This window comes from Chrysemys picta, chromosome 3 (genome assembly GCF_011386835.1).
Source record: "Chrysemys picta bellii isolate R12L10 chromosome 3, ASM1138683v2, whole genome shotgun sequence".
Lineage (NCBI taxonomy): Eukaryota > Metazoa > Chordata > Testudines > Emydidae > Chrysemys > Chrysemys picta.
The window spans coordinates 203062443-203088379 of record NC_088793.1 but is presented as its reverse complement, the minus strand read 5'-3'; the positions used below and the strand labels follow the sequence as shown (position 1 = coordinate 203088379).

General features: G+C 46.8%; 1 protein-coding gene across 1 annotated transcript; it reads right to left on the bottom strand.

Moving 5' to 3' along the window:
• Positions 1 to 283: 283 nt before the first annotated feature.
• Positions 284 to 24323, bottom strand: SEC23B (SEC23 homolog B, COPII coat complex component). Its single transcript, XM_005287469.5, has 20 exons — positions 24082 to 24323; positions 19211 to 19446; positions 17680 to 17737; positions 16863 to 16949; positions 15713 to 15949; positions 15211 to 15296; positions 13932 to 14076; positions 12835 to 12993; positions 11860 to 11975; positions 10282 to 10405; positions 9105 to 9185; positions 8515 to 8604; positions 7804 to 7910; positions 7482 to 7635; positions 5022 to 5099; positions 4551 to 4712; positions 3961 to 4047; positions 2960 to 3115; positions 2041 to 2106; positions 284 to 860 (listed from the first exon to the last, which is right to left on the bottom strand). The coding sequence occupies exons 1-20, from the start codon at positions 24319 to 24321 to the stop codon at positions 771 to 773; spliced, it is 2559 nt and encodes an 852-aa protein (XP_005287526.2). The 5' UTR covers positions 24322 to 24323; the 3' UTR covers positions 284 to 770.
• Positions 24324 to 25937: the final 1614 nt, after the last annotated feature.

Below are 25937 nucleotides of genomic sequence, written 5' to 3'. Positions count from 1 at the left end.
TGGAAAAAAACCTCAAATTCTCTGATATTCTGGGCAAGAAATGTTAGTTTTTGATCTATATAAAAGAAGAGTTACATTCAACAAAGCCAATATTAAATTCCTGTAATTACAAGTCAATGCAAGTCAATTTAGATAACAACAGAGCTGGAAATTAATAAAGGTAATTTAGATAGAGTCCTTGTGTTTTTGATCAGCATAACCCTATATACAGGAGCAGGTCTGAGTCTTAACATGATGAAGTAACAAGATGAAGCATTCCAAGATCTCCAGAACAAAGAAAAAGTTCAAGTTCATATTGTACTTTATTGTGTGATAAAGTCAACCTCTCAGCATACATGCACACACACAACAAGTTCAGTCCAGCACTAAATATTAATGCTCTCCTCCTCCACTTTTATTTTTCATCAGTACAGTCCCCCGATACCTGATGAAGCTGCTGAAAGGCAAGTTACTGTTTTTTAATGATTTTACACACAGGCCATTAAAATTAATCTAAAAATGTATTAATAGCTGTATCAGCTAAAACATCCTTGGGCTGCAATGTATGAAAAAAATAAAGTTCAGAGAGATCACATAAAAAAGGAATACAAATAAATTAAAAACTAAAAGAACTAAGTACAAATTCCCCTTGAATATTTGTTTTGTGTAATATTTAAAAGCCTTGATCTCAAAGAGGGAAAGGAATGTAGTTAAGTTTTTTCACACTGTTAAATGTCACCATGATCCCGGTAATTCTTTGCTTCTTTTGTCACTTCCTTGTTAAGTCAAAGTTATGATGCACTTGACACTGCCAACTTTTTCAGATGATCCATGAACACCTGGAGACTAACATCATCTGTTAGGATGGGAGATCCTGATTCCTACAATAATATAAAATAAATTAGTAAATAACTGTAAGAACAAAGCAAACATGGTTACCACTAGGACTGTTCTGAAAGGATGTTGGGCATCAGTGCCCTATCCTAATTGCCCGCTAAATCAATTGCATGAGGATATATTGGGAAGATGCTGCTTGGTAACAAAAGCAACAATAAAATTCCATGTTGTGGATTCCCAAAAGAATATATAGTCATTAAATATTTATTATTATTCATGAAGCAACCTGTGTATCCCTGCCCCGGAGAGTTTACATGGACAAAAGAAAGGTAGAGGAAGAATGGAGAGTGACAAAATCAAGCACATTGTATATTCAGATGCGGTACACTTATACCTGGTGGATTGATTTATTATTAATATTTTTGCTCTATAGTACCAGAGTACTAATGTAAACCAGCTGTGATCGTGATCTCATGGTATCAGACCAGTTAGTGAAGGGTAGAGCAATAAGATATTGTGGACAACCTTTTCAAACCTGACTGCCTGAAGCTTTGGAAGTGCACCCTAAATCAAAGTAGCTTGGTTTTCAGAGTTGCTGAGCTGTGGCAGCTCCCATTGAAGTCCGCAAGAGCTATAGGTGCTCAGGACCTAACAATCAGATTACTGTTCCCACTAATTATCACATTACCTTTATTTAGGATCTTAAATTTAAAAAAAAGTTAGGAGCTTAACTTTAGACATCCAGGTTTGAAAAGGTTATCCTGAATGTGCAAGTTATTTTTGTTCATTTAATTGTTCCCTGTTAATCTAGCTTAGCTAGTATATTCTAATCAATTGATATTTATTGTAATGAACACATGATGTAGGTCTAGGTTCTACAGAAAATCTGGCTCCTCAGAACTGAGTTGTACATTTCTCAGTTTTTAAATACTATGACTATCAAACCCAACACCCAGCAATTCCACTGTCAGTTCTGTTGTTACATTGTCACAAAACATGACAATTCCAAATCATCAAGGCATCAATGTCTGTGAAAGTTGCTAGCCAGGGGAGAAGCAGGAGAGGTCTAAAGCAATCTACAGGAACAAAGCAAGCCACTGTTCATAGCCTACTGCTATGTGATTAGAGAACAAATAGAATGGGGAAAAATAAAAAAAATGTGTGCATCTTATATATACACACTTCTGTCCTTCCTCCAACAGTAGTAATTCCTCCATAACTCACCTGTCCCCACGCATAGAGATTATTGTGAGTCTGAGAGGGGTTCACTTTAGACAAGAGGAAGCGGGCCTATAAAAAATATATATATATTACAAAAATAGTTTTTAAAATAAAGAATATCAACTCCCTCAGGACTTATCACCACACCCCAGGTCACCACAGCAGTCTGGCTAGCCTTTGCTTTCAAGCCCTTGTTTAGAGAATATATTTTTCTGATTTAACTTGAACTGATGTCCCATTAAAGTTCAAATGCAGTAACTATTATGGATATCACTATGGTAACCAAATGATGCAATGGTTTTCATCTCTTGATCACTGTCATAGCTAACATTTGACCAATATTTTTGGACATCAGTTACTGCTGCTAACTGATGTGGCAGTTATGCCGCTTTTATAGGGTGTAATAAGCCGAGAAGGGAATAAGAGAAAGATAAAGCTAAATAGCTTCTTATTACCAACAGCATATGGACTATACCCATTTTTGTTGCGAGGCACAAGTATTCCCACTCGTTGCTAGTTATGAATGTTGCCATAGGCTATGGAAAAGAGAATGCCATGACTAGGTTTCTAATCCAGTGTGATTCAAACCAAGTTGCACTGAATGCATTACCTAAGCTAGATATGTTTTGATATATACAATCATTTATTCTCCATGTAGTATTTGATCTGAGCATTTTCTTTTTTGCACCCTTTTATTTCAAAGGCTTGTCCCATGAACAATTTCTAAAGTACGCTTTTAAAACAGACTATTAGTGGTAAGGGCTCACAAGGAAAGATATACATACAGGCTGTGCACTTTGAGGGTGGAATTACTGCAAAATTATTTAGTCTACAGAATCAGCTAATGATTAAACCTAAAAGCTATGAACTCGCTTCATTCAAAACTAATACACGTGTGCTCCTGGATAAGGCTTTGCCATACCTGACTGCCTCCATGTTCAGTGTTAATATAACGCGGCATTGGGAATCTAGTCTGCAATATTTCCTGGGCATCGTCCAATGGGGCTTGCAGTAAATGCTTGAAGTTTTCATATTCAGGCATGTCTTGGTAGCCAGCTTTCTGCCACTGTGCAATCGTCTATTGGAGGAAAAAAGAGAAAGTAGGAGAGAAGTAACAGAGGGTCCCTCTGTTGCTTTTTACAGATTCAGACTAACACGGCTACCCCTCTGATAGGAGAGAAGTCTCCATGTTACCCCTCACTTTGTAACTTCTGTGTCTTTGCTTTAAAAGACTAGAATGTTACAGGATACACCTTTTTATTATTTAGTCAATTACTTCGTATTTGTCTAATCCTGAATTCAAATAAAGAGCTAACTAACAAGATGAGAAACTCAGCCAAATATCTACATTTATTTCTGTAGCGCTGCAAGAGCAATTTGTTGAAAATAAAATTGAAACTATTGGTTATCAAAAGATACATTTATGAGGGATATGCACAGCATTGTTAAAAACTGCTATTTCTGAGTTTAACTAAGACTTAAATACCATGGCCGTAGTCATTTTCTTGTACTGTTTATAAGGCTACAGATACCTGACAACTGCTACACTCACATACAAATTTACCCCTTCCCTTGAGAGATTTCACCAAAACAGCTGATTGGCTCAAATTGCAACATTACAGGAAGGTGATGATTTCTTCAGACAACACTGAAAGATCTATCCTCCTGCTTGACTCAGGTGTACATACAACTCACGTTCATATTAATTAGATCTGTGTGCATATCTCTCGCAGAGAACAAATCTCTTAAAAAAACAGATAGCAGATAACTGAGCCATTGAAAACTAACATGCCTTTAGAGGCAATATCGCAGGGGTATTAACACTGGTGTCATTACACTAGCCCAAGCTTTTCAAACAGCTCATTTTACACACACAGTAACGGTGCAGGGTAACAAGAGAAAGGCACACGATTTGCACGTTACCTCGCCAAGGTAGATTACAATCTGGAAGAAAGTATCCATCAGCAAAATTCTGTCAGCAAGAATGCTGCTGCTGTCCAAAAGCACAGGCTGGGAAAGATCAGATGAGAAGTCAGTCACCGTGAGGCCCTCAGAACTGTATTAAACTTCAAGTTCAGTGCAATAGATAACTGTACTGCAGCGGTACACAACAGAATCAAGAGAGTGCTAATCAGTCTGAATAAGCAAATTTTAAAGCGTAGCCAATGACACAAGTATCGCGGAACGAATCATAAAGATACCAGCCGCTGCAGGAAACAGAATGCGTAGAAAAGCTATATTTCAACTACCTGAGTTTGAGTCGAAATGATCTTGGACAAGAATCTCTCATCGAAATAATATGATGTTTACTGTATGTTCACAACTTTAGAATGTTAAAAGAATATCCTTGTCTTTGAAATACAAATATTTTTCTGAATAATTACTCTAATTAAAGGCAGACCATACTACAAGCTGGACTATTTGTATAAAACAATACCATTGTGATGACTGACTAGACACCATTAAGGGTTGTTCCAAAGCGCTCTGCTCAACACAGCAAGTGAATGACTTACCTCGGGGGGGCCAGAGAAAGAATAGGAATAAAGGATGGGCTGGATCATGATAAGGGACTGGGTCAGATCTTGTCTGGCAAAGTGATGCCGGTAATAGGAAGATTCATCCGGGCTGTTGTTAAACACTTGAAGAAATGGAGATCGTCGCAAGTGGAACATAAACTACATTTACATAGAAAGATGAATGAGAAAAGAAAAAAAAAAATCAATGGATTTTTTTTTTTTAACCTCCCTATTCACAAGTCCAGTCTGAATGTACAATAAGTTACTGCCAAAGTCTTTCCTCTAATTAACTCTTTGGAAGCTTCATCTACCAGTCGTTTACAGCATTTAACTACATGCCAGGGTGTTGACTTGCATCACAACAAATTTAAAAGTCATCAAACATTCATGATTGTGTATTTTAATGACATTTCTGCCTGTAACTGCCTTTTTCCACATTTCCATATCTATACAAAGCGGAGTCCTTACCTGGGGATACAGAGAAAATGAATCTGACAGTCTGAAGGAATTCGGATCATCCTTGTTATATTGTCCAAACTTCTGACACTGTTGGAAGGAATGCGTATATTTCAATCTCTGTGGGGTTTGTTTGTTTGTTTCACACATTCTGTATTTGTAAGAATTTGTACAGAGTAACCCGATAAGAAGAGAATACCAATAGGTAATACAGAGAAACATTACACAATGTGGTGTCTCTAAACCTCTCACTGCTAGAAGCCGGGACTCGATGACACAGGATGGATCACTCAATAATTAACCTGTTCGGTTCATTCCCTCAGAAGTATCTGGCATTGGCCATTGTGGGAAGACAGGATACTGACATAGATGGACCTTTGATCTGACCCAGTATGGCCGTTCTTATGTTCTTATCACATTATTAATTAAGTCACTAATGTGTGGGGCTATTGCTGGAGTAATGATTGGACTCCATCTTCACTTATCATATTTTAGCATGTAAATACATATCACAAGCTTAGTACAAAGGTCAGATTCAAAATATCTAAAGGGAAAAAAACTGCTTCCAAGAAATTAATGTTTTTTATTGGATCAGTTATGATCTGATAGCTGGGTCTCATTTAATGCTTTGTATATCACATCACATAGGCTTCATTATGACCAAGGTGTCTTGTATGCTACGAAACACTGGCTGGCCCAATGTTCCTTGGCTCTGTGACAGCAGACTGGAAATTCGGCAGCAGCGTCATTGAAAATTGATGGTTTTAATGACTGAAATATGCAAAGGAACACTGCAAATAAGTGCAGTAGCCAGCCCCTCGCATTTGTTTTAGTATTCAATTCACTTTTCTTTTACATTTACCCCACCTTGTCAGTACTGGACATGCCACAGATTTTTGTACGAACCCAACGTAGCTGCATTATAGGCTATGCGTACACTTTAAATGCCACGGCAGCACAGCTTCGGCTCTGCGGCTGGACTGCTGTAGCACTTCAGGATAGACACTTAGAGTGACAGGCGGGGCTCTCCCATCGCTGTAGTTAATCCACCTCCCCAAGAGGCGGTAGCTAGGTCGAAAGAATAATTCTTCCATCGACCTAACACCATCTACGCGGGGACTTTGGTCGGCTTAGCTCCATCACTCGGGGTGTAGTTTCATACCCAGGAGCGATGTAGCCGGGTCAGTTTACTTTGTTAGCATAGACCAGCCCTAAAAGCTGTTGGGGCACAGCTGGAGATTTAGGCCCCTGTAGAAGAGTTGGAGGCTGTCTGGTGTTGTAATATAACCATGTGGGCTAGAGGATTCTGCTAAAATGGAATCTTACATGGCATAGCTATGTCTCTCGGGGGGGTGAAAAAACCGATATCCCTGAGAGTTGTAGTCGTGGCTAAGCCCCAGCGTACACACACTGAGCTGACGGAAGAATTCTTCCATTGGTCTTGGTCAGGGGCGGGCGAACGTTTTGGCCTGAGGGCCGCATCTGGTTTCGTAAATTGTATGGAGGGCCGGTTAGGGGAGGCGGTCATGGCCTGGCCCCCACCTCCTGTATGCCGCCCCATCCTTCCGGGACTCCTGCCCCATCCAATCCCCCCTGTTCCCTGACAGCCCCCCCCCCCCCCCCCCCCCCCCCAGGATCCCTGTCCCATCCACACACACACACACACCCGTTCCCTGACCACACCCGGACCCTTGCCCCTGACTGCCCCCCCGCCACCCCATCCAACCCCTCCTCTCATTCCTGATGGCCCCCCGGGACCCCTGCCCCATCCGATCACCCCTTCTCCCTGGCCCCTGACTGCCCCCGGAACCCCAGCCCCTGACTTCCCCCTGCTGCCCCATCCAACCTCCCCTCCTTCCTGACTGCCCACTGGGATCCCTGCCCCCATTCAACCCCCTGTTCCCCCTGACCCCTATCCACACCCCCACCTTCTGACCACCACTCCGAACTCCTCTGCCCTCTATTCAACCCCGCCCCCCTTACTGCGCTGCCTGGAGCACCAGTGGCTGGCGGTGCTACAGCTGCGCCACCCAGCTGGAGCTGGGCCACGGTGCCACCACTGCTGTCACCGCACAGCACAGAGACCAGGTCAGGCCGGGTTCTGCAGCTGCGCTGCCCCAGGAGCTCACAGGGCGGTGGGGCGAGCGAGCTGAGGCTGCGGGGGAGGGGGGGCGGGGGGAAGGACAGCGGGGGAGGGGGCCGGGGCTAGCCTCCCGGGCCAGGAGCTTGGGGGCCGGACAGGACAGTCTCATGGGCCGGTGTGGCCCGCAGGCCGTACCTTGCCCACCTCTGGTCTCGGTACTACATCTCGGGGCGATGAATAACTACAGCAATAGCCCCCCCTCCCGTCCCTGCAGTGAGTGTCTACACTGAAGAGCGACAGCAGGGCAGCTGTAGCGTTTTAGGTGTAGACAGAACTGACGTTTATACTATTTCAGATTTAACCCACTGAGATTCGCCCATCACACTTACCAATCTGATTAGCTGCCTGTCTAGCCATCGCAGTACATCGGGTCCCTCCTCCGACTCAGCTCTGTAGACTCCCAGACGAGCCATTAGCACTGCAGCTGCTTCCTGGTCAAACGCCGCTTCGATATGTTGGAGCTGACTCTGTGCATCTGCCCAACTGATAATAGGAAAGTTAGTGCGACACACATGCATCTTTACCAAGTACAAACACTGGCTCATGCCGGGCAGGTAAAACACCCTGCGTCCAATCCACCCAGATGGCTGGAGAAATGCAGAAAGATAGACTATATTTACAATACAGTAGGGATTGGCCTATGGAGCTCACTTTCTGGCAATGGTGGTTACTCGAATGCGTCTCTGTGTACTGGAGTGCTGATACTGAGTGACAAACTGCGCGGCGCCTCTGCCACCCTGAGGTATCGGTGCATTGTGCTGCAAAACAGAGGAATAAAGTGTTACTCTCATAAAGAGTTGATAGGGTAGAGTTACAGAACAGCAAAAGAACTGCAGTGCATTATACGTCAAGCCTGAGTATAACTGCAAGCGTGAGTCCCGTTGCTCAAGAATGTCATTTTTCAAGGCTGCTGGAAAATATAAGGAGTATTAAGCAAGCCCAGAGTAAGCATGGGGGTGGCAGGTTCATTAGCTACTTTGCTAACAGTTGGGCAATAAAGAATGGGAGCAGTTTATCATCCCTACAACAGTGGGAAAATAGCACATGGAAGGAGTTGGCAGGACTGAATAAATATAACAGGTAAGGAAGAGAAAAGAGAGAAACAACAGAGTCATTGTGCAGGGTAAAAACATGTATTACTTAACTCTTCTAGAGTGCTTTTCATCAGTAGAGCAAGTAGGAGCATGAATGCAGTCTGTGTGAGACTGTTTTTTCTAGCTATGAAGCTTGTTAATAGGTATCTCATATGTTACAAAGGGACCATTGTAATTACTCTTCGTGGATCTACTAGGCAGGTGATGGCTACTATAGACAACAGTATGCTGTAACTGTACATAAATGAGGGGGAAAAACTGGACTGACCTGATTCACCACTTCAAAATATATGGCAAGAGTTGAACTGGGATCAAGGCTACAGATTTTCCACTGACATGTACCTCCAATACCAAGTTCCTGGAGAGGGTTCAAAAGAAAGTGATTTTTTCTCTAGTGCAGGATAAGTTAAGATCACTTTAAATTCTGACCAAAGGTAAGACTCAGCACATGCCCTCTACTGGATCTTACACCTTCTAGATACAAATTAAAGTCCAAAAATGAACCTGGAAACAAATAATTAAATGAAAGCTTTACTGTGTAACAGTTGAAGCCAGATTCAGCTGTCTTCTCCAAGGACACCAGTCATCTCTTTCCACTGGTCAGCCATCCGTGGGATACATTAAGGGCAGTCCTGCAGGAGACCCCCCTTCCATCCCCCCCCATTCAAAGACCAAGCATTTCACCTCCACAATGCACCCAATTTCCTCTAGCCTGGGGAGATGAACCCTACAGTACTCCCAAACCAGTCTCTCCTCCTTGACAGAACCCGGCATTGCTGTCAGACCACAGGGCTAGCCAAAAGGCTTTGCACTGCTTATTTACTTCTTTATAAAAGATTTTCCACGTCGGTGACTTACGTTTTCAGAGACGCATGGTCCTTTAGCGTTTAGGGATACGCATGGTCCAATAGCCCCTGAGATTTTCAGCTCCCTAGAAGTCTAAAATAGGGTCAGAAAAGTTTGAAAATCAAATCAGTCAAACAAAGTACACATCTGAAGTGACAGAAAAATCAGCCGCTCAGCTTTAATCAGAAAAGACATTGATGATCAGAGGTTCCCAAACTGCTCTGCAGAAAGCTCGCAGGTCACATAGGGCTGCCTTCTCCTTCTCCTCCTCCTTTCCAGCTGTTAAGTTACATTAAAAGACAGCTAGACCACATCCACTAATTTCCCAGGGCAGCTAGTGTTGCAGTTGCCACAGGGATGTTGTGCAATCATGAAGGGGAGGAAATGTAGCCCACGTGATTGTTCCTCTGAACGCCACACTGCGGTTAGAGTTTGAGAACCTCTGATCTACATAATCAGATTTCAAACAAAAAACACAAGCCCACAATTGCCTGTGGGAGTAGGAAACTCTACTTGACAAGTGTGGGCGAGTAGGGCTAAGCCATTCATCTCTGCAAAGATTAAGCTTTCCCTAAGGAAAAACAACCCAATAAATCCATTATCTGTGAAAGTGACAAGAATCTGGTCAATTTCTTTCTCCTGCTGCCTGGGAAAGCCAAAAGCAATAGCCTAGGCAGGCACTGGAGCTATTCAGAGTGGGGAGGAAAATGCCAAAAATGGAGGCAGGGGAAGGGGAGAGTAGCAGAGGCCAAGCCACTCACTATTCAACAGGCTCCAGGATGGGACCAGAGAGAAATATCCTTCCTTCCAGCAGCCCAAGGGACATGGGTGCTTCAAGTCAGTGGGGCTGAGCACCAAGTGCAGGGATCTGCCTGCATGGAACAGCTTGGAGGGCTGAGGCGTTAGGTAAGATACTAAGTGTCAGGATCTTAGAACTTCCTCAAGACCGGGCTGGAATTCCCTCCAAACAGGCATGGTTTCAAAACACATACGCTCTCTAAGGTTGCTGCTTCCATCACTGAGAGCCACTGGAAATTTGAAATAACTCACTAAAATGTTGCATGTTGCAAAATAAACTTAAGTATTTCATTGTTTATATCCTACACAGAACCAGCTATTTAACCTGTTAAATCGAAGTGCTCTTTACTGATTTATCTGTTCATTCTCTTTAATCAGCCCCATCTCTCACCTTCACTTCTAACGTAGCACCAAACGCCATTCGGAATTCTCCATTGAAGTCTTTGCTAAACACCCGCTGGAAGGTCTGCTTGAAGAGAGAAGTGTTGAAAGAGTCCCCCATCACCATGTGACCCCTGGGAAGGGAAAATGACAAGGGAACTAAACAACAAGTACCTGGAACGGACTCACAAAGGATGTCTCTCTCCTATCCTTTACCCACCACACAGACAGACACCATTTTAAAAAGTTTCCATGGTGAATTGCAAAGTAAGGAACTAGCTACTGGATGGATGCATTCCAATCCTCAAATCTGAACATGCTGGCACCACCCCCAGGGGCGAGGCACAAAGGAGCAAGTTCTGAGTTAATACAAAAATGGAAAGTACACCAAGTGTTTATGAAAGGGGTTAGATTGACAGCCAGGGAGTTGTCTGTTTGGCCACAGAACAGTTCTTGCAATGGCAGTGCAGTCTTCCCCATCTGTGTGCTAGAATGGAGACTGGGGAAACCTAATTCTAGGGCTGGAGGGTAGTTCTGTCTTTATCTGTTTATTTTCCAATGCATGCAGTGCACCTAACTCACAAACTACTTGATGCCCTAGCGGTGATGATGCTTGACACATTACAGAACTCCCCAACCCATGAACCACCACTAACTAAATCCTCCGCTAATTAACTCACCTCCTCAGAAAAAGCCCGAGTAAATGGATAGGACCCAGTAGCGCAGACTGACAGTCTATCACACCAAGGAAAGGCAATTCTAGAGCTAAGAGTCTCCTATCAAAAACACCTTGCCTCCAGAAAGACCAACATAGGGACTTCCCAGTTAACTGGCCCAGTAGATCTCAACTGGCTGATTAAAGAGACAGGCAGTCCCTACAATAATGCAGGTAGTGGTTGGCACCTCTGCAAATGCCACCAGCAAGGGTGCTACTCCGTGCAAATTATGATAGTGTTTGGAAGCAGCATGCCCTGGGGATACGTGCCCACTAGGGACTGCAATGACTCTTGGCACTGGCTTCTTGACTCAGAGAGGCCAAGTATCCGTAAGAAATTATAACTCTGCTACTACCCTGAAGCAAATTCAATCCAGTGCCCTAGTACCAAGCCCTCCTGGTCCCTGCAGAACATTTCATTTTGCAGGACACAGTGCAAGCACTTAACATTATGCTCATAATGCCACTGCTCATAATGTGACTGCTTAATCGATCTTTCAACTCTCCCCTCTGGACTTGCTAAGTCTCAGTGAAATAAAACGTGTTTGTGGAAAAGACAGCATCCAGGGTTTAGGAGTTGGTTAAAACATTAAATCACCCTTCTCTAAACAGGACATCTGCTTTGCCACTGACTGCATCAAAATTCATCCCACGCAAGCTGCCCTGAAGTACAACCCTGCACTACTGAAGTCAAGGGCAGCTTTGCCATTGAATACAATGGACACAAGATCAGACTGTTAATGCTTAGAATCAGGGAAATGACGACAATTGCTCACCTCCATACATTTATATCAAACTAATCATTTCCTATCCCACTCCTCCACCCCAAAAGACGGGGCTGTGCTTGCTCACTGCTCAGGGCTGAGGACATACCCAGTGAGGTTTGCACAACACTTCATCTCCAGAAGGCCAGTCTGATCGAGAGCGCAGGCGTAGATATCAATGCAGTGGCCGTTGGCTGCCGTGCGATTAGCTAGAATCTCGTAGTGCTGTGGAGACAAAGGGCACGTAGAGCTTTTAAAACATTCATGTAAGGATTTCCTTTGGTTCTACAGTTGGAGCCGACGCAGGAATTTTCCCTTGGGGAAAGCATGTTCTATTTTAATGGTGACATACCACCCCTAAAGTAAGGACCCCAAATCCCAGAGCCACAGTACACAACGAGCACTGCATTAGAGCTTGCTTTTCACTGCTATGACCTTTGCTACCATCTCCAAACTGCACTGTACATTCAGAGTAAATGCAGCACATTTGAACCACTTAGCTATGTGTCAAGACGACCCAGGAGGCATTTGGAGACTGACTGGTTCTCAGCGGGAAAAGCAAACTCTCTCTTGCCAGGTTAGGATACTCCTGGAACTGAGGGTCAGATCCTTCTGCTCTCCAAACGGCTGAGGAAGAGATGCTAAAATACCTTCTTGTTCTCTGGAGAAAGAACTGTGCTGGATGCAGACTGGGACTGAGGGACTTAGCCTTTTGTTTGGGACCTGGCAGAACAAAGCCCAGCCTTATACTTTGACCTAGGTAGTTGGCTGAAGAAAGCAGCATCTGTACCCCTGAGGGAGACCCAGGTCCATGTCGGGGCATAGAGGCCTCAGGGCCACGAAGAAGCAGCGTGCTGGTCACTAGTAAAGTCACACAAAGGGGTTAGTAAGGTGAAGCGCACCTCACCAATACAGACCTAGGATTAGCTATTGGTTCCATAGGGGCGGCTTAGAGCCGTGAGCTGGTAAAACTGTGCTGCTACCACGTACACCGTGACACCCAAACTGGTTATACCCAGCAGGTCCACGACATCGTTTGTGCAGCAGAAGCAGTGTCTGTGCTTTAGCAGACAGCAAGACCTACCTTTGTAGCCTTTTTCATGAACCGTGCATTGTCCTTCTCTATGTCATGCCAGGAACGAATGGGTGTTTTCAGTTCGTCTCCTACCACCATGCCTGGTCCTTGTGTGGGTGGCCCGCCTGTAAACAACATTATTCTGGCCCCTGTGTTTGGAAACGTGCCCTAGAATAAAATTAAAGCCTTATTTTAGAGGTGGGCAGATTAAAGGACAGCAATACTTTTAATCTACTTTTTGGGGCAAGGTCTGTGTCAACCTCTGTGTACAGCACCTAGCATATCAGGGGGCTGATTCTGATGGAGGTGTTTGGGTGCTCCCTTCATAAATAATTCCTGCCTTCTTGACATGGAATAGTGGGGACTGAGGCACCACTGTCCATTTCTAAACACAGGGCAGGTCAGATTTCATGCTCCCACTCCAGGAAGCAGGACTGTATCTGCTCCCATCTTCCCTCCTGTGCCTCAGGTGATCTATCCACAAAACTAGTGTATGATTCCACAAAGATGTGGTGAGGCCCTGATGCATCTCAAAGCCAAATATTGGTTGTAAATATCTCTGACATTCCTGAATGCTCTCATACAAACACCTTTCAAATATTATTTAAGCATAACTATCCTCAGCATCACAACCCAGGAGGCATCAAGTTGGGTCATTTTCCCATAACAAAGTTAAATAGGTATTTCAAAAGTTAAGGGATATGACAAACTACACTCATGTCTGATACGTAGGGCCCTACCAAATTCACGGCCATGAAAAACACGTCCTCTCCTCTCTGGCTGTGAAGTAAGGGTGGCATTTCCATGACCTATAATAGCCTTGTGACCCACCCCACCCCCAACCACCTTTTGGGTGAGGACCCCCATGGTTACACCACCATGAAATTTCAGATGTAAACAGCTGAAAACATGAAATTAACTAATTTTAAAAACCCCTGGCCATGAAATTGACCAAAATGGACTGTGAATTTGGTAGGCCCTATTGATATGCAATCAGGCCACAGACCAAGTCTTTCAAATACTGAGACATACTGGCCAAGCACAGCATAACCCCATAAGATTTTAATTTACCAGGTAATCGCACATTAAGAGTGAATTCGGATTACCTCCAATAAACCAACAGCAATTGACAAAGCTACTCCAGTCGATCTCAAGGGTCTCTTTCCCTGAGTCACTGGCCACGGGTCCCTCTGTAGTTCCCCAAGAAGATCTGTCAGGTTCATGTCAATCTTGTGTATAGGCTGCAGGAACCTGCAAGAATTCAAAATGAACAATTATAAATCCTATTGGTTTGGTCTTTGCTGCCAAAAACTGTATCAAAGTAATGCACCTCTCACACCTGAAGTGTTCAAAACAACAGGCACAAGCACAGATAAACAATTGGATCAGAGCAAGATACAACGAACACATAGCATGAGGACTTGGAAAAGCTACTCCACCAAAATGCATAGGAGGGCTGGCCACAGAACGAGAGCTTTAGGAGTGAGTGAGTGAAAGAGAGCACATGAGCTGGGACCCAACACAGGGAAACACAATTTAATCTGGAAACCAACTCCCGCTTTTTCTAATCATTCAGTCTCTGCTTACACTCTAAGTACCGTATATACTCGTTCAGAAGCCGAATATTTTGGGTAAAAAAGTGACGCATCAAAGAGCGGGGGTCGGTTTATAAACGGGTCTACACCAAAATTTGATGATTTTAAACTCTATGGAATCATTGAATTGAATATCTAATACATTGTTGTTTTGTTTACCTGGAGCATCTGCAGGCATGGAGCCCCTCAGCTCCCCGTGGCCGCAGTTCACCGTTCCCAGCACGCCACTTCCCGCGGCTCCCGTTGGCTGGGAACGGCAGACCGCGGACACTGGGAGCTGAGGGGCTCCGTGCCTGTGAACGCTCCATGTAAACAAAACGTCCAGGCCCGCTAGCGGCTTACCCTAACGGGCCAGGAGCCAAAGTTTGCCAACCCCTGAAATATAGAGTCGGCTTATGAAAGGGTCATGCAGTTTTTGCTATTTTTACCTAACCATCTGGGGGGGTGGGGGTGGGGGGTCGGCTTATAAACGAACGGGCTAATGAACGAGTATATACGGTAATACGTTTTCAGATGCTGGCTCCAAACGGAAATCCAGCCTGGGTGGCGCTATTTTTGGAGTCTGTAAGAAACAGACACTATGAAAACTCTATAGGCTGCTCAGATAAACCCCATCAATATAGCTCTACAACTGTAAACAAATTATTGCAATTAGAGAACAACTCAAGACATCTTACAAAGGATTCTCTTTACGAAACCCGCATTCTGGGGCTTGGGTCCTACAGGTCATAATGTGAACATGGGCTCTGTCCTGCCCTTCTGGGATAGAGTGTTTCGCCGAGCCACTTACCTGCTTGAAATAGGTGGCTGTTCCTGAGGCTGAAGAGGTCTTCCCTGCTGAACAGGTACCACAGGCCTTGTAAGACCCAGCATATCCTACGGGACACAGGGAGGTGGTGGGAAGGATAAACTTGATTACTTAAACATCAGATCTATTATTTATTATCTAGCTACCGACCCTAGGTACTTATCTACCCCCTTTCCCCTAGTATCTAACTGCTTCACAATCTTTAATGTATTTATCCTCATACACCTCTGTGAGTTTGCTATTCTCCCCATTTAACAGACACCAAGGCACAGACAGGTTAAGTGACTTGCCCAAGGCCACACAGGAAGTCTACAGCAGGGCAGGAAATCAAACCCAAGTCTCCCTAAGATTAGTGCCCTAACCACTGGACCATCCTTCCTATTTGCTCTTTACAAGCCAAGAGTTTGAAAAGGGTGGACTATGATAAGACACCTAAATGGAATTCCATGTTGGATTAAGTGTAGGACGAGAAGGCAGATCATACCTGTATTTGCTTAGCTGTCAGGTCCTTGGTCCCTCTGAAAACATAGCTCTTGGAGATTCCTTCGCAGCTCAGTTCATGAACCTGGACCATTCTGCCAAATGTGATCAGCCCCACAAGCGCCTCTGGAGGCAGCAGACTCAAGGACATCTGCAGGGATTCCTTCAATGCTTGCAAGTCTTCCTCTTCCAGACACGTGTCAACAACGTAAAGGAAGATCAGTGGGGTCGGAGAACCTCTCTGTTGTGGAAAGAAAAAGATTTACTATGAATCTGCATATGCTCTCAGGGACACACATTGCCCATCCTCCTTCGGCTGGGAATTATCATAATGAAACAGAATATTTTAATCAAAATAGTTATAGAAATAAGAAAACGTATGTCTTTCATTCACAAATATCTATTAAAAGTCAGCAAGTTAAAATATCTTGTTTCGAGAATATCACAGCGCTCCTCCTGAACCATAGAGAACAGCAACAACAGATCCACAACTGGATCAGCAAAACATGGTCACCGTTTCTCATGACTGGAGGCATCAAGAACAAAGCACAATGCAGGCAGGACAAAGGCCTGGGAGACACTTATCTCTCCATTGACTTATTTCAACTATGAAATTGGTTTTAGAGACCCACTGCTCAGTGGGCTGGCAGGATTGGGCCACAGTCCTTGTCTACACACAGATTAACTCTGAAATGGGTTAAACTAAACCAGAACAAGGCACTTTTGTCCTGGAATAAGCGTGTCTGCATATGGAGTTACTCAGGAACAGAATAGCAGAATAGCTACTCCGGTCAATTTCCAAGTGTAGACAAACACTTAGAATATGACTTGTATGGCTTCCATTTAATTAAAATAGAGAACCTGGATGCTAAATGTAAGGAACTGCATCCATTTCCACACTCCAGTCTTCACATTAAAATTGTATACACAGATTTTAGAGGAAAGCTATTTAAATTAAAAAGCTAAAAGTGAATGGTTTAACTCAAGAGATCAGACAAACAACAGGGGTTTTAAACTGTGCTTAATTAATCTAAAGACCAACTGCACTTTGCTCATGAAAACACTTTATTCAAGGTATCTTGAATAATTTTCCAGCATGCATATGTGTTTCAAATGTTTTCTGAGAATCCCAAGCTTGACCATGATGCACTTACCTGCACTATGTATTCGATTGTGGAAAACTGAGGCATAAGTTCTGCTGGCTGATTTATTTCGGATATGCCTGCATATGCTGGAGGGAACTGAAAATGAGAAGCAAGGATTAGAACAAACAAGTTAACCGTGCAGGTTATTTGAAGAACTCCACAACAGCAGGGATATCTCCTGCATTCGGAAGGCTGGATGATGTACAAGGGAGGAAAGCTTTCAAATTCAAGTACGTGTTGTTCAATTACTTATTTCCTGGTACAGCAGCAAACCCTTTTACCTGAATAAAATGCCGCATTAGTTCTTCGCTGCTTTTCATTATGGATAGCAGTGGTGGTTAGCAGCATGTGTATAAGTCTGAAGCACAATTCAATTAGAAAGCAACTGAGAATAGTTTAGTCAGATGATACACAGTGTTTCTGACAGCAGACATCCACTTCCAGCACAGCAAGTTTCATACTCAGAAGAACAAAAGACAACGATGAGCACTGGCCTCAACATGCACAAAGAATATGATATAAATGTAAGGCACAAAAATAACTACAGATTTGCTGCCTGTAGCACATGCACTGGCAAACAGCCACTGCAAAACTGAACCAAGACTAGAAGAGATGACATTCCACTGCTTTCACATCGCACTGATTAAAAAGAATGCTGAACTGGGTGCACAAAGAGAAAGAGGCCATGGGGAAGAGTCTCATTAGCAGAGACTTCTGCTTATTTTACTACCCTTCGCTAGAGGATGCTATCAATTGAATACTCAATGAAGAGAGAATGAAGTGGATAGAGAAGATAATGAGAAAACGAAGCACTTTCCCAACCTACCTGGTTTCTCTGAAAACAGAAGTTACAGGCCCAGAGCTTGGCACGATAATCCACTTGACTATAAGAAAGGAAAGGTGGGACATTTAGTACAAAGGTATCAATTTTACAGCCAAACACCTACCAGACTTTACAGTTGAGAGGAAAGAAAAAAGACATCCAGGTTTGAGCTGAAGACATCAAGAGAACATAAAGCCTCTATTTCAGAAAGGCATCACCATTTCCCTCGGTAGTTTGTTCCAATGGTTAATCACTCTCTCTGTTAAAAATCTGTGCCTTACTTCTAATTTGAATTTGTCTGACTTCAGCTTCCAGCCACTGGTTCCTGTTCTGCCTTTCTCCACTAGGTTAAAGAGCCATTTAGTACCCAGTATTTTCTCCCCGTGGAGGTACTTACATCGGAATAAAGTCACCTCTCAATTTTCAGACTGTGTTTTGGGGTTGGTGTTTTTGCTCCCAACACGTAACTAGCTGATAGTTAACAGATGCCAAAAGTCAGTGGAATATTACTATTATTTATTTGTATTGCAGTAGGACCTAGGACCCACAGTCTTGGAGCAGGACCTTAACGTGCAAGGGATGTACAAACAAAATGATGGTTCCCTGCTCCAAAAAGCTTGGCCCCTGTAGCCCCTGTAATTTTACAGTGTGAAGGCTAGTGCAGTAACACTTGGATGTACTTTCCTTCCTATAGCCTTTCTTTACAATCACACTTCCTGTTGATCTCACTGGCAACACCTTCCTCCCAATACTTGTCAGCAGACATGCATGTCCATACGACCATCATTGGAGTTTGAGAACACAGAAAGTGTTCCCTCCCCTAAAATAAAAGCACACCCACAAACTAAACCTTTCTACTTACATCAAACCTCACCTACATCCAGGAGCACTACACCATTGATTCAAATTCCCACTTTGCCACCAAAGGCACAGAGATCAGTCTCTTCAGACATTCCTGGTCCTAATTAATATGTAGAGCCCTGCAAATCCGCAGATAACTGCTTTATATCCACAGATATCCACATCCACAGATGTGGATATCCGTGGACCATTTTTGCAGATTGTGGATTGGATGCAGAGACAAATTTTGTATCTTCGTAGGGCTCTACTAATATGCCCATCACTGCAGCCTCTAGGCGTCAAGCATGATTTTCATTTAGTTTAAGTTGCATACCACTAACGTTACACAAGGTCAATGTCTCAGTAATTATAATGTAGCTATTTACACATCAGTGCTGGTTTTCCTTTAATAGCTACCCCCTGACCTCAAATAATCATTTGCCTCTGCACCCCATTTTTGCTTCCTTCTCATTCTGACAGCCCTGACTAAGAGACTGGCGTTCTTTGCTTATCACTAAGTGCACAAGTGTTTTAAAAATTCCAGAACACCTAATTTGAAGGGTCTCTTGGGACAGGCCCTGGACTGAGAGACGGGGAAGGAAAGTGATGGAGATCAGAAAAAATAGATTGCGATAAGCTCTATTTCCATCCAGCGTTAACATTCAGAGGTTAGAGTGAAGTCAGAAATTCATACCAAAGCGGGTTGAGCACTGCTTTGCAAGTCTGCCTGCTACAAAGCACTGGTTCATATTGTACAGGCGGCAGGTCTAGACGTTCTTTCAGGGGAGTCAGTAGACAGGCCAAGGGTACGACCATTCTTGTAGCCTCCAACCTGCTGGAAGGCCACACATTCCAGCTGAAACGCACCCCGTCTCGCTCTTCATTTTGCTGAATGAACTCCAGATACGTCGCCATGGAATCTTCAAGGTTCTGAAAGAAAGGACAACCGATATGACACATGTTCATTCAGGAACCACTCGCTCAAGCAACAGCACGACAAGGGAGCGTATCACTTGGCAGATAGGCACAAGACGACAAGATTCCAGCCCTAAAGAGAATACCATCAAAAGCCTGAATCTCTACAAAGGTGGACACCCAACAGTGGGACTACTCACATGAGTAAGTTACACACATACACAAGCCACTGCAGGATCAGGCCCAACATGATAAAATTAGTCAATCCCACAATAAAGGGAGCCAGTATGAATACATCCACACCTATGAAGCTCCCCCAGTGCTCTGGCCAAGCTACCAAATAAACATTTAGGAGCCAACTGAAATCAGCAGATCCCAAAGGCCACAGGTAGACCTCACGCTCACAACAAGATTACTCCCCATTAACCAGGAGCATCTCTTTGTGGTAAACACCTCAATTCCCCAACTCTGTTGCCGAGCTCAGCCCCACAGCTTCCAGACCAGTGGTTCTCAACCCACTTACTACTGTGGGCCACGTGTGCAGCTCTCTCTGTGTTATGTACAGTACAGTAACTCCTCACTTAAAGTCGTCCCGGTTAACGTTGTTTCGTTGTTATGTTGCTGATCAATTAGGGAACATGCTCGTTTAAAGTTGCACAATGCTCTCTTCTAACGTCATTTGGCAGCCGCCTGCTTCGTCCACTGCCTGCAGGAAGAGCAGCCCATTGGAGCTAGCTGGTGAGGGCTTGTTACCAGGGTGGACCGGCAGCCCCCGGCTCCCCTAAGCTCCCTGTGCGGCAGCTGCCCAGCAGGCTATCAATTGGCAGTTCAGCTGTCCCTTCCCCCACTGCCATGTGCTGCTCCTGCCCTCTGCCTTGGAGCCGCTCCCAGAGACTCCTGCTTGCTGTGCAGGAGGGGAAGGGGGGGGCTAATGTCAGGGTGTCCCCCTCCCCGCTGCTCCTGCACCCCGCTTACCCCTTCTCCATATAGAGCAGGGAGCGGACACGGACAGAGAGAGACAGAGAGAGCTTGGGGCAGCAGCTGCTGTCTCAACTTCCCGCTCCACTTAAAAAAACAATACACTTAAGATTGGGTCAGCTTACTTAAAGGGGCAGTGTGCATCTCTGTCTCTCTCCCCCACACACAAGATGTGGGTCTGTCTCTGTCTGCTATGCTGTCTCCCCTCCCTCTTGTTCCTGCTGCCTTGTGTGAGAGGCTACATTAACAACCATGTGTTAACCCTTGAGGGCTCAGCTGAGTGCTAGTTCATCATTTAGCAGCAAGGCATTCCCTGGGAAATATCCCTCCCTCTTCCACCCTCTAACTTCACCACCTCAGCCAAGCTTCACAATCATCATAGCTGTGAACAGTATTACATTGTTTGTTTAAAACGTATACTGTCTGTATATCTATATAATATATATTTTTTTGTCTGGTGAAAAAAATTTCCCTGGAACCTAACAGCTCCCCCTCCCCCCTTACATTAATTATTTGGGGAAATTGGATTTGCTTAACATCGTTTCGCTTAAAGTTGCATTTTTCAGGAACAGAACTACAATGTTAAGCGAGGAGTTACTGTATATATACTACCGGTATGGCCCTGAGAATGTCATGTGGGTCGCAGCTGTGTGCTGATTGGGCCGCAAGCCACCCCATGGAAGGATTGGAGAAAACTGGTCAAGCTTGCAATACAGCCTGAAAGTCACCAAATGAAAATGGGGTGGACCAAAGGAAGAAGCAAGTTGTAGAACGCAGGACCCTTTACAGAGGACATCTTGCTGCCAACCCTCCCCTGTTTATAGCAGGAAAGGGAGCTGTTAGCCCGAGCACTTCAGATGATCTCTGCTCTGTGGCAGCATATGACGAAAAGACCCCAAACTATTTAGGGCTTTCAAGGTAGAAATGTAAGGTGGTGTTTCACCTGGAAATCACTGGTTGCCATGCAGATCATGGAGCGTCATGTAACATGGTCCCTATGTGAAATCCCCCTGAGATGCGGGCGCCGGGCAGCCAGATTCTGCACCGGCTGCAATTTCAGAAGGGTTGCAAGTAGCAGACCCATGTAAAGTGCATTGCAATAATCGATCCTACAGGTGACACAGGCATGGCTAAGCAGGCCAAAAAGTCTGTATCCAAAAGGAAAAGGACACAACTTCCTCACCAAGGGCAGGTAAGAAATACATTTGACCACCACTGCGGTCTGGGACTCCAGTAGCAGCGGTGGAGATAAAAAGATCCTCAGGTGCCCTTACAAACCAACCACAGACACAACCATTAAGCAGAGGTGCAGACAGAAGAAATGTCTCCCTCATACCCAGTGTAAGCATTCTCTCAGTCACAGCTGGGTGGAGGGTCAGTCACCCTAACGTGAATCCATGTCCCAATCTCTGTCGGACACTAATTTGTCTGATCACATCTTACAGAGGACATGACATGGAAAGAGAGCTGAGTTCCTTTAGCATACTGAAGAAGTCATCATCATTCCTGCTGCCTTACCAAACTCTCTAGCAGCACCACATACACACTGAACAAGACATGACAAGACGAAACCCTTGGGAACCCCATATGAGAGCACCTTCCTGACACATAAGAAACTGCCCACCATCCTTGATACATCCCAGAAAATACAGACCCACTCAAAAGCAAGACCATATTAGTCCCTGTTAGGATCCATATACATATTAATGGTCAATAGCCCAACACTGTAGCATTTAATTTCAGAAAGGGGAACTACACAAAAATGAGGAGATTAGTTGAACAGAAATTAAAAGGTACATCACCAAAAGTAAAACCCCTGCAAGCCGCATGGAAACTTTTTAAAGACACCATAATAGAGGCTCAACTTAAATGTATTCCCCAAATTAAAAAAACGAGTAAAAGAACCAAAAAAGAGCCATCGTGGCTAAACAACAAAGTGAAAGAAGCAATGAGAGGCAAAAAGGCATCCTTTAAAAAGTGGAAGTTAAATCCTAATGAGGAAAATAGAAAGGAGCATAAACTCTGGCTAATGAAGTGTAAAAATATAATTAGGAAGGCCAAAAAATTATTTGAACAACTAGCCAAAGACTCAAAAAGTAATAGCAAAAAAAAATTTTAAGTACATCAGAAGCAGGAAGCCTGCTAAACAAGTGGGGCCACTGGACGATGGAGATGCTAAAGGAGCATTCAAGGATGATAAGGCAATTGCAGAAAAACTAAATAAATTCTTTGCATCGGTCTTCACGGTTGAGGATGTGAGGAGGCATCCTCAAACCCAGTACACAGTACTACTTCCTCTCAGTGTTCAACACCCCCATCCCCAAGGTTCAGAGCTCTCTCCCGTGAGCCACTCAGCTGTATCTAAACGTCATGACACCCTCACCAGTGTCTCTGTACTGAGCAGAGCCTGTCAGATAGGCAGGCTGACAGCATCACAAAACAGGAGCTGACGTAAAGTTAGCTTATCCTGGGTTGATAGAGGAACGCCTTGCCTCTTTAGTTTTAAATGTGGCCTGTATCCAAGATGTTCACAGAAGGTCTCTGTGAAGTTTGTTGGACTGTGGGTGTTAGCTAGAGAGTGAGGAGATCAGGGCAACATTTTTAAAAATGGAGAAATTTTAGCTGTTTCCTCTGCGAAAGAGAATAAAGGTTTACCAAAAATTACACAGAAAATGCAACAGTGAGGCAGGGCCCCTCACACCAACCCATATTGGGGGAGATCGCTCCATCTCCTCCCTAACAGTGATATGGGAACCCCCACACCAACCCCATACTGGGGGAGGTTCCCCCATCCCACTCCAACAGCAACACAGTGGCCTCACACCAACCCCCACTCAGAGTGGGAGAATCAATGATGTGGGGGGTCCTTGTCCCTCCTTCACTGCCCATAACAGTGGCCCAGGGGATCCTCCCCCCGTTCGCTGAGCCCTAGAGTTACCACCTCTGAAGTACAAAAACACCACAATATTCAGAACGATCCTGAGCCCATCAAGCTGGGGGGCTGGCAGCGTGCACTGAACACCCGGACAGATTCCCGGGGCAGTGACCTCAGAAAAGGGACGATATCGGGGAACCTGGACAGGTAGAACAGCCCTACTCAGCTCCCAGATCGTAGAGGAGATGGCCCCTCCTACAGTGGCCTGGGGAAATTGACCCCATCCCCCACTAGTGGGGACTGCCTCTTGTGGCTGGGAGGACCTCCGCACACCATTGCCCGCTGGGGGGACCCCGCTTGCCCTATCCTGCACTAGAGGGGGACCCCCTCCCCTGGCCCAGGGGACCCCCCCTTGACCCATTCCCTACTGGAGGGGGACCCCCGCCCCTGACCCGGGGAACTCCCCCTTGACCCATCCCCTACTGGCGGGACCCCTTCCCCTATCCCTTACTAGAGGGGGACCCCTTCCCCTGACTCAGAGGACCCCCCCCCAGCCCATCTCCCACTGGGGGGACCCACGGGACCCTCTCACACCATCGCCCACTGGAGGGGGACCCCCCTCATCCCCATCCCCTACTAGAGGGGGACCCCCTCCCCTGGCCCGGGGGACCTTCCCCCATCCCCCACTGGCCCGGGGGGAGCCGTCGCCCGCTCCCGCACTGGGGGACCCCCTCTCCCATTTCCTCCCCACCCTCAGCACCGGGGGCCCTGGCGGGACCCGCCCTCCGAGCACCCACCTGCCCGCAGGGCTGTAGCTCTGCCGGCCGGCTCCGCTTCGCAGCGCCCGACGATCCCTGTCCCGGCAGCGCCCGCGCCCGAAAGGCCAGCTCAGCGGCGGGGCTGCCCGCCAACGAGATGGCGGCGCGAGCGCCTGGCCGGCTACATTGCCCTTCCCCAACATGGCGGCACCATTGCCCGGCTGCTGTCGCCATCTCGGCTAAGGGCACCCGCGCCTCGGTACGGGCTTCCGCCCGCATCCAATATGGCGGGCGGCCTGAGTGAGGCTCGCGGTAGTGGGCAGGCCCCTCCCTGGGGCGGGCCCTTGCGGGGTTAGCGCTGACTCGCCCTTCCAGTGGGCGCTGGCGGGGGAGCGGGGGACGGGCAGCTGTGATCAGGCCCCCAGCCAGCTCTCTCTGCCCTGGGCATGGGTGCGGCTCCCCGGAGCTTCCCCCACCGAGCCACCGAGCCCTTCGGCCCCTGAGGTGGAGCCCACACGGCAAACATGCGCCACACAGTGCCACCTCCGAGGAGACCCGTGTCCTGGCACAAACCATCACCCCACTAGGGTGACTAGACAGCAACTGTGAAAAAGCGGGACATGGAGTGGAGGGTAATAGGAGCCTATATAAGAAAAAGACCCAAAAACCGGGACTGTCCCTATAAAATCGGGACATCTGGTCTCCCTACCCCAGACTCAGAGTAGCTATACCATTAGCCTAACACCGTCTCTAACACAGGGCCGGCCTTAACTTTTTTGCTGCCCCAAGCAGCAAAAAAAGCGCCGCCCCGCCGAGCACCACCGGACACCCCTCCGCCGAGCGCCACGCCGCCTAGGGTGACCAGATCACCCAAGTCAAATATCGGGACGCGGGGGGGGCCAAAAAAAAAAAAAAAAACCTTCCTCCGCAAGCGCTGGAGGGAGGCCCAGGAGACTCAGGGGAAGCGCGGGGCCGGGGTGAGTAAGAGTCCGGCCTGGTCCCGAGCAGGCAGGACTCAGTTGGGTGGTAGGGCGAGGAGGGGGGCGGCCCGCGGGGCCAGGCGGTGGCTGTTCTCACCCCCGGGCAGCGGGACACGGGAGCAGCCGCTGCTGCAGCTCCCACTGCCGCGGGGGGAGGAAGCGGCCATGGCGCTTGGCGGCTGCGGCTCTGGCGCCCCCGAACCCCCCCGAGCCGGGGCCTGCTGCGGGGACCCAGCAGCGCGCACGCTGCGCCCAGCCCAGCCCCTGGCCAGGCGCGTCTGGGCTGCTGCCCAGCTGGTGCTATTGCGTGGTGGCCCCGGAGTGGGGGCAGCAGGCCCCAGCCCCCCCGTTTCGCTCGGGTCCCACAGGGGAACGAATGGGGCTGGGCTGCTGATGCCTCCACCCCGGGGCCGCCGCGCGATAGCACCAGCTGGGCAGCCCAGACGCGACTGGCCAGGGGCTGGGCTGGGCGCAGCGTACGCGCTGCTGGGTCCCTGCAGCAGGCCCGGGGGGTTCGGGGGCGCCAGAGCCGCAGCCGCCAAGCGCCATGGCCGCTTCCTCCCCGCGCGGGCCGCCCCCCTCCTCGCCCTACCACCCAACTGAGTCCTGCCTGCTGGGGACTAGGCCGGACTCTTACTCACCCCAGCCCCACGCTTCCCCTGAGTCTCGCTTCCCCCTAGTCTCCCGGGCCTCCCTCCAGCACTTGCGGAGGGAGGAGGAATGGTGAGCCCGGGGAAGAGGCGGGGATTCGGGGAGGGAGCCAATCGGGGGAGGAGGGGGCGGAGTCGGGGTGTGGGGGGGCGCGAGCACTTCCGAGCTCCAGGCTCCGGCGCATTTCCTGGTTTGTCCAGTGTCCCGACCGCACGTCGGTCGGGACGCGGGACAAACAAGGAAATATCGGGACAGTCCCGATAA

Excerpts from the sequence above, each read along its gene's own strand:
- SEC23B (XM_005287469.5), bottom strand. The coding sequence starts at position 24,321 with ATGCGGGCGGAAGCCCGTACCGAGGCGCGGGTGCCCTTAGCCGAGATG. Across the intron at positions 16,950-17,679 it reads TCTGTTTTCAGAGAAACCAG|TTCCCTCCAGCATATGCAGG; the intron begins GTAGGTTGGGAA and ends TCTCATTTTCAG. Across the intron at positions 5,100-7,481 it reads ACAGGCAGCTAATCAGATTG|TGTCAGAAGTTTGGACAATA; the intron begins GTAAGTGTGATG and ends TCCTTCCAACAG.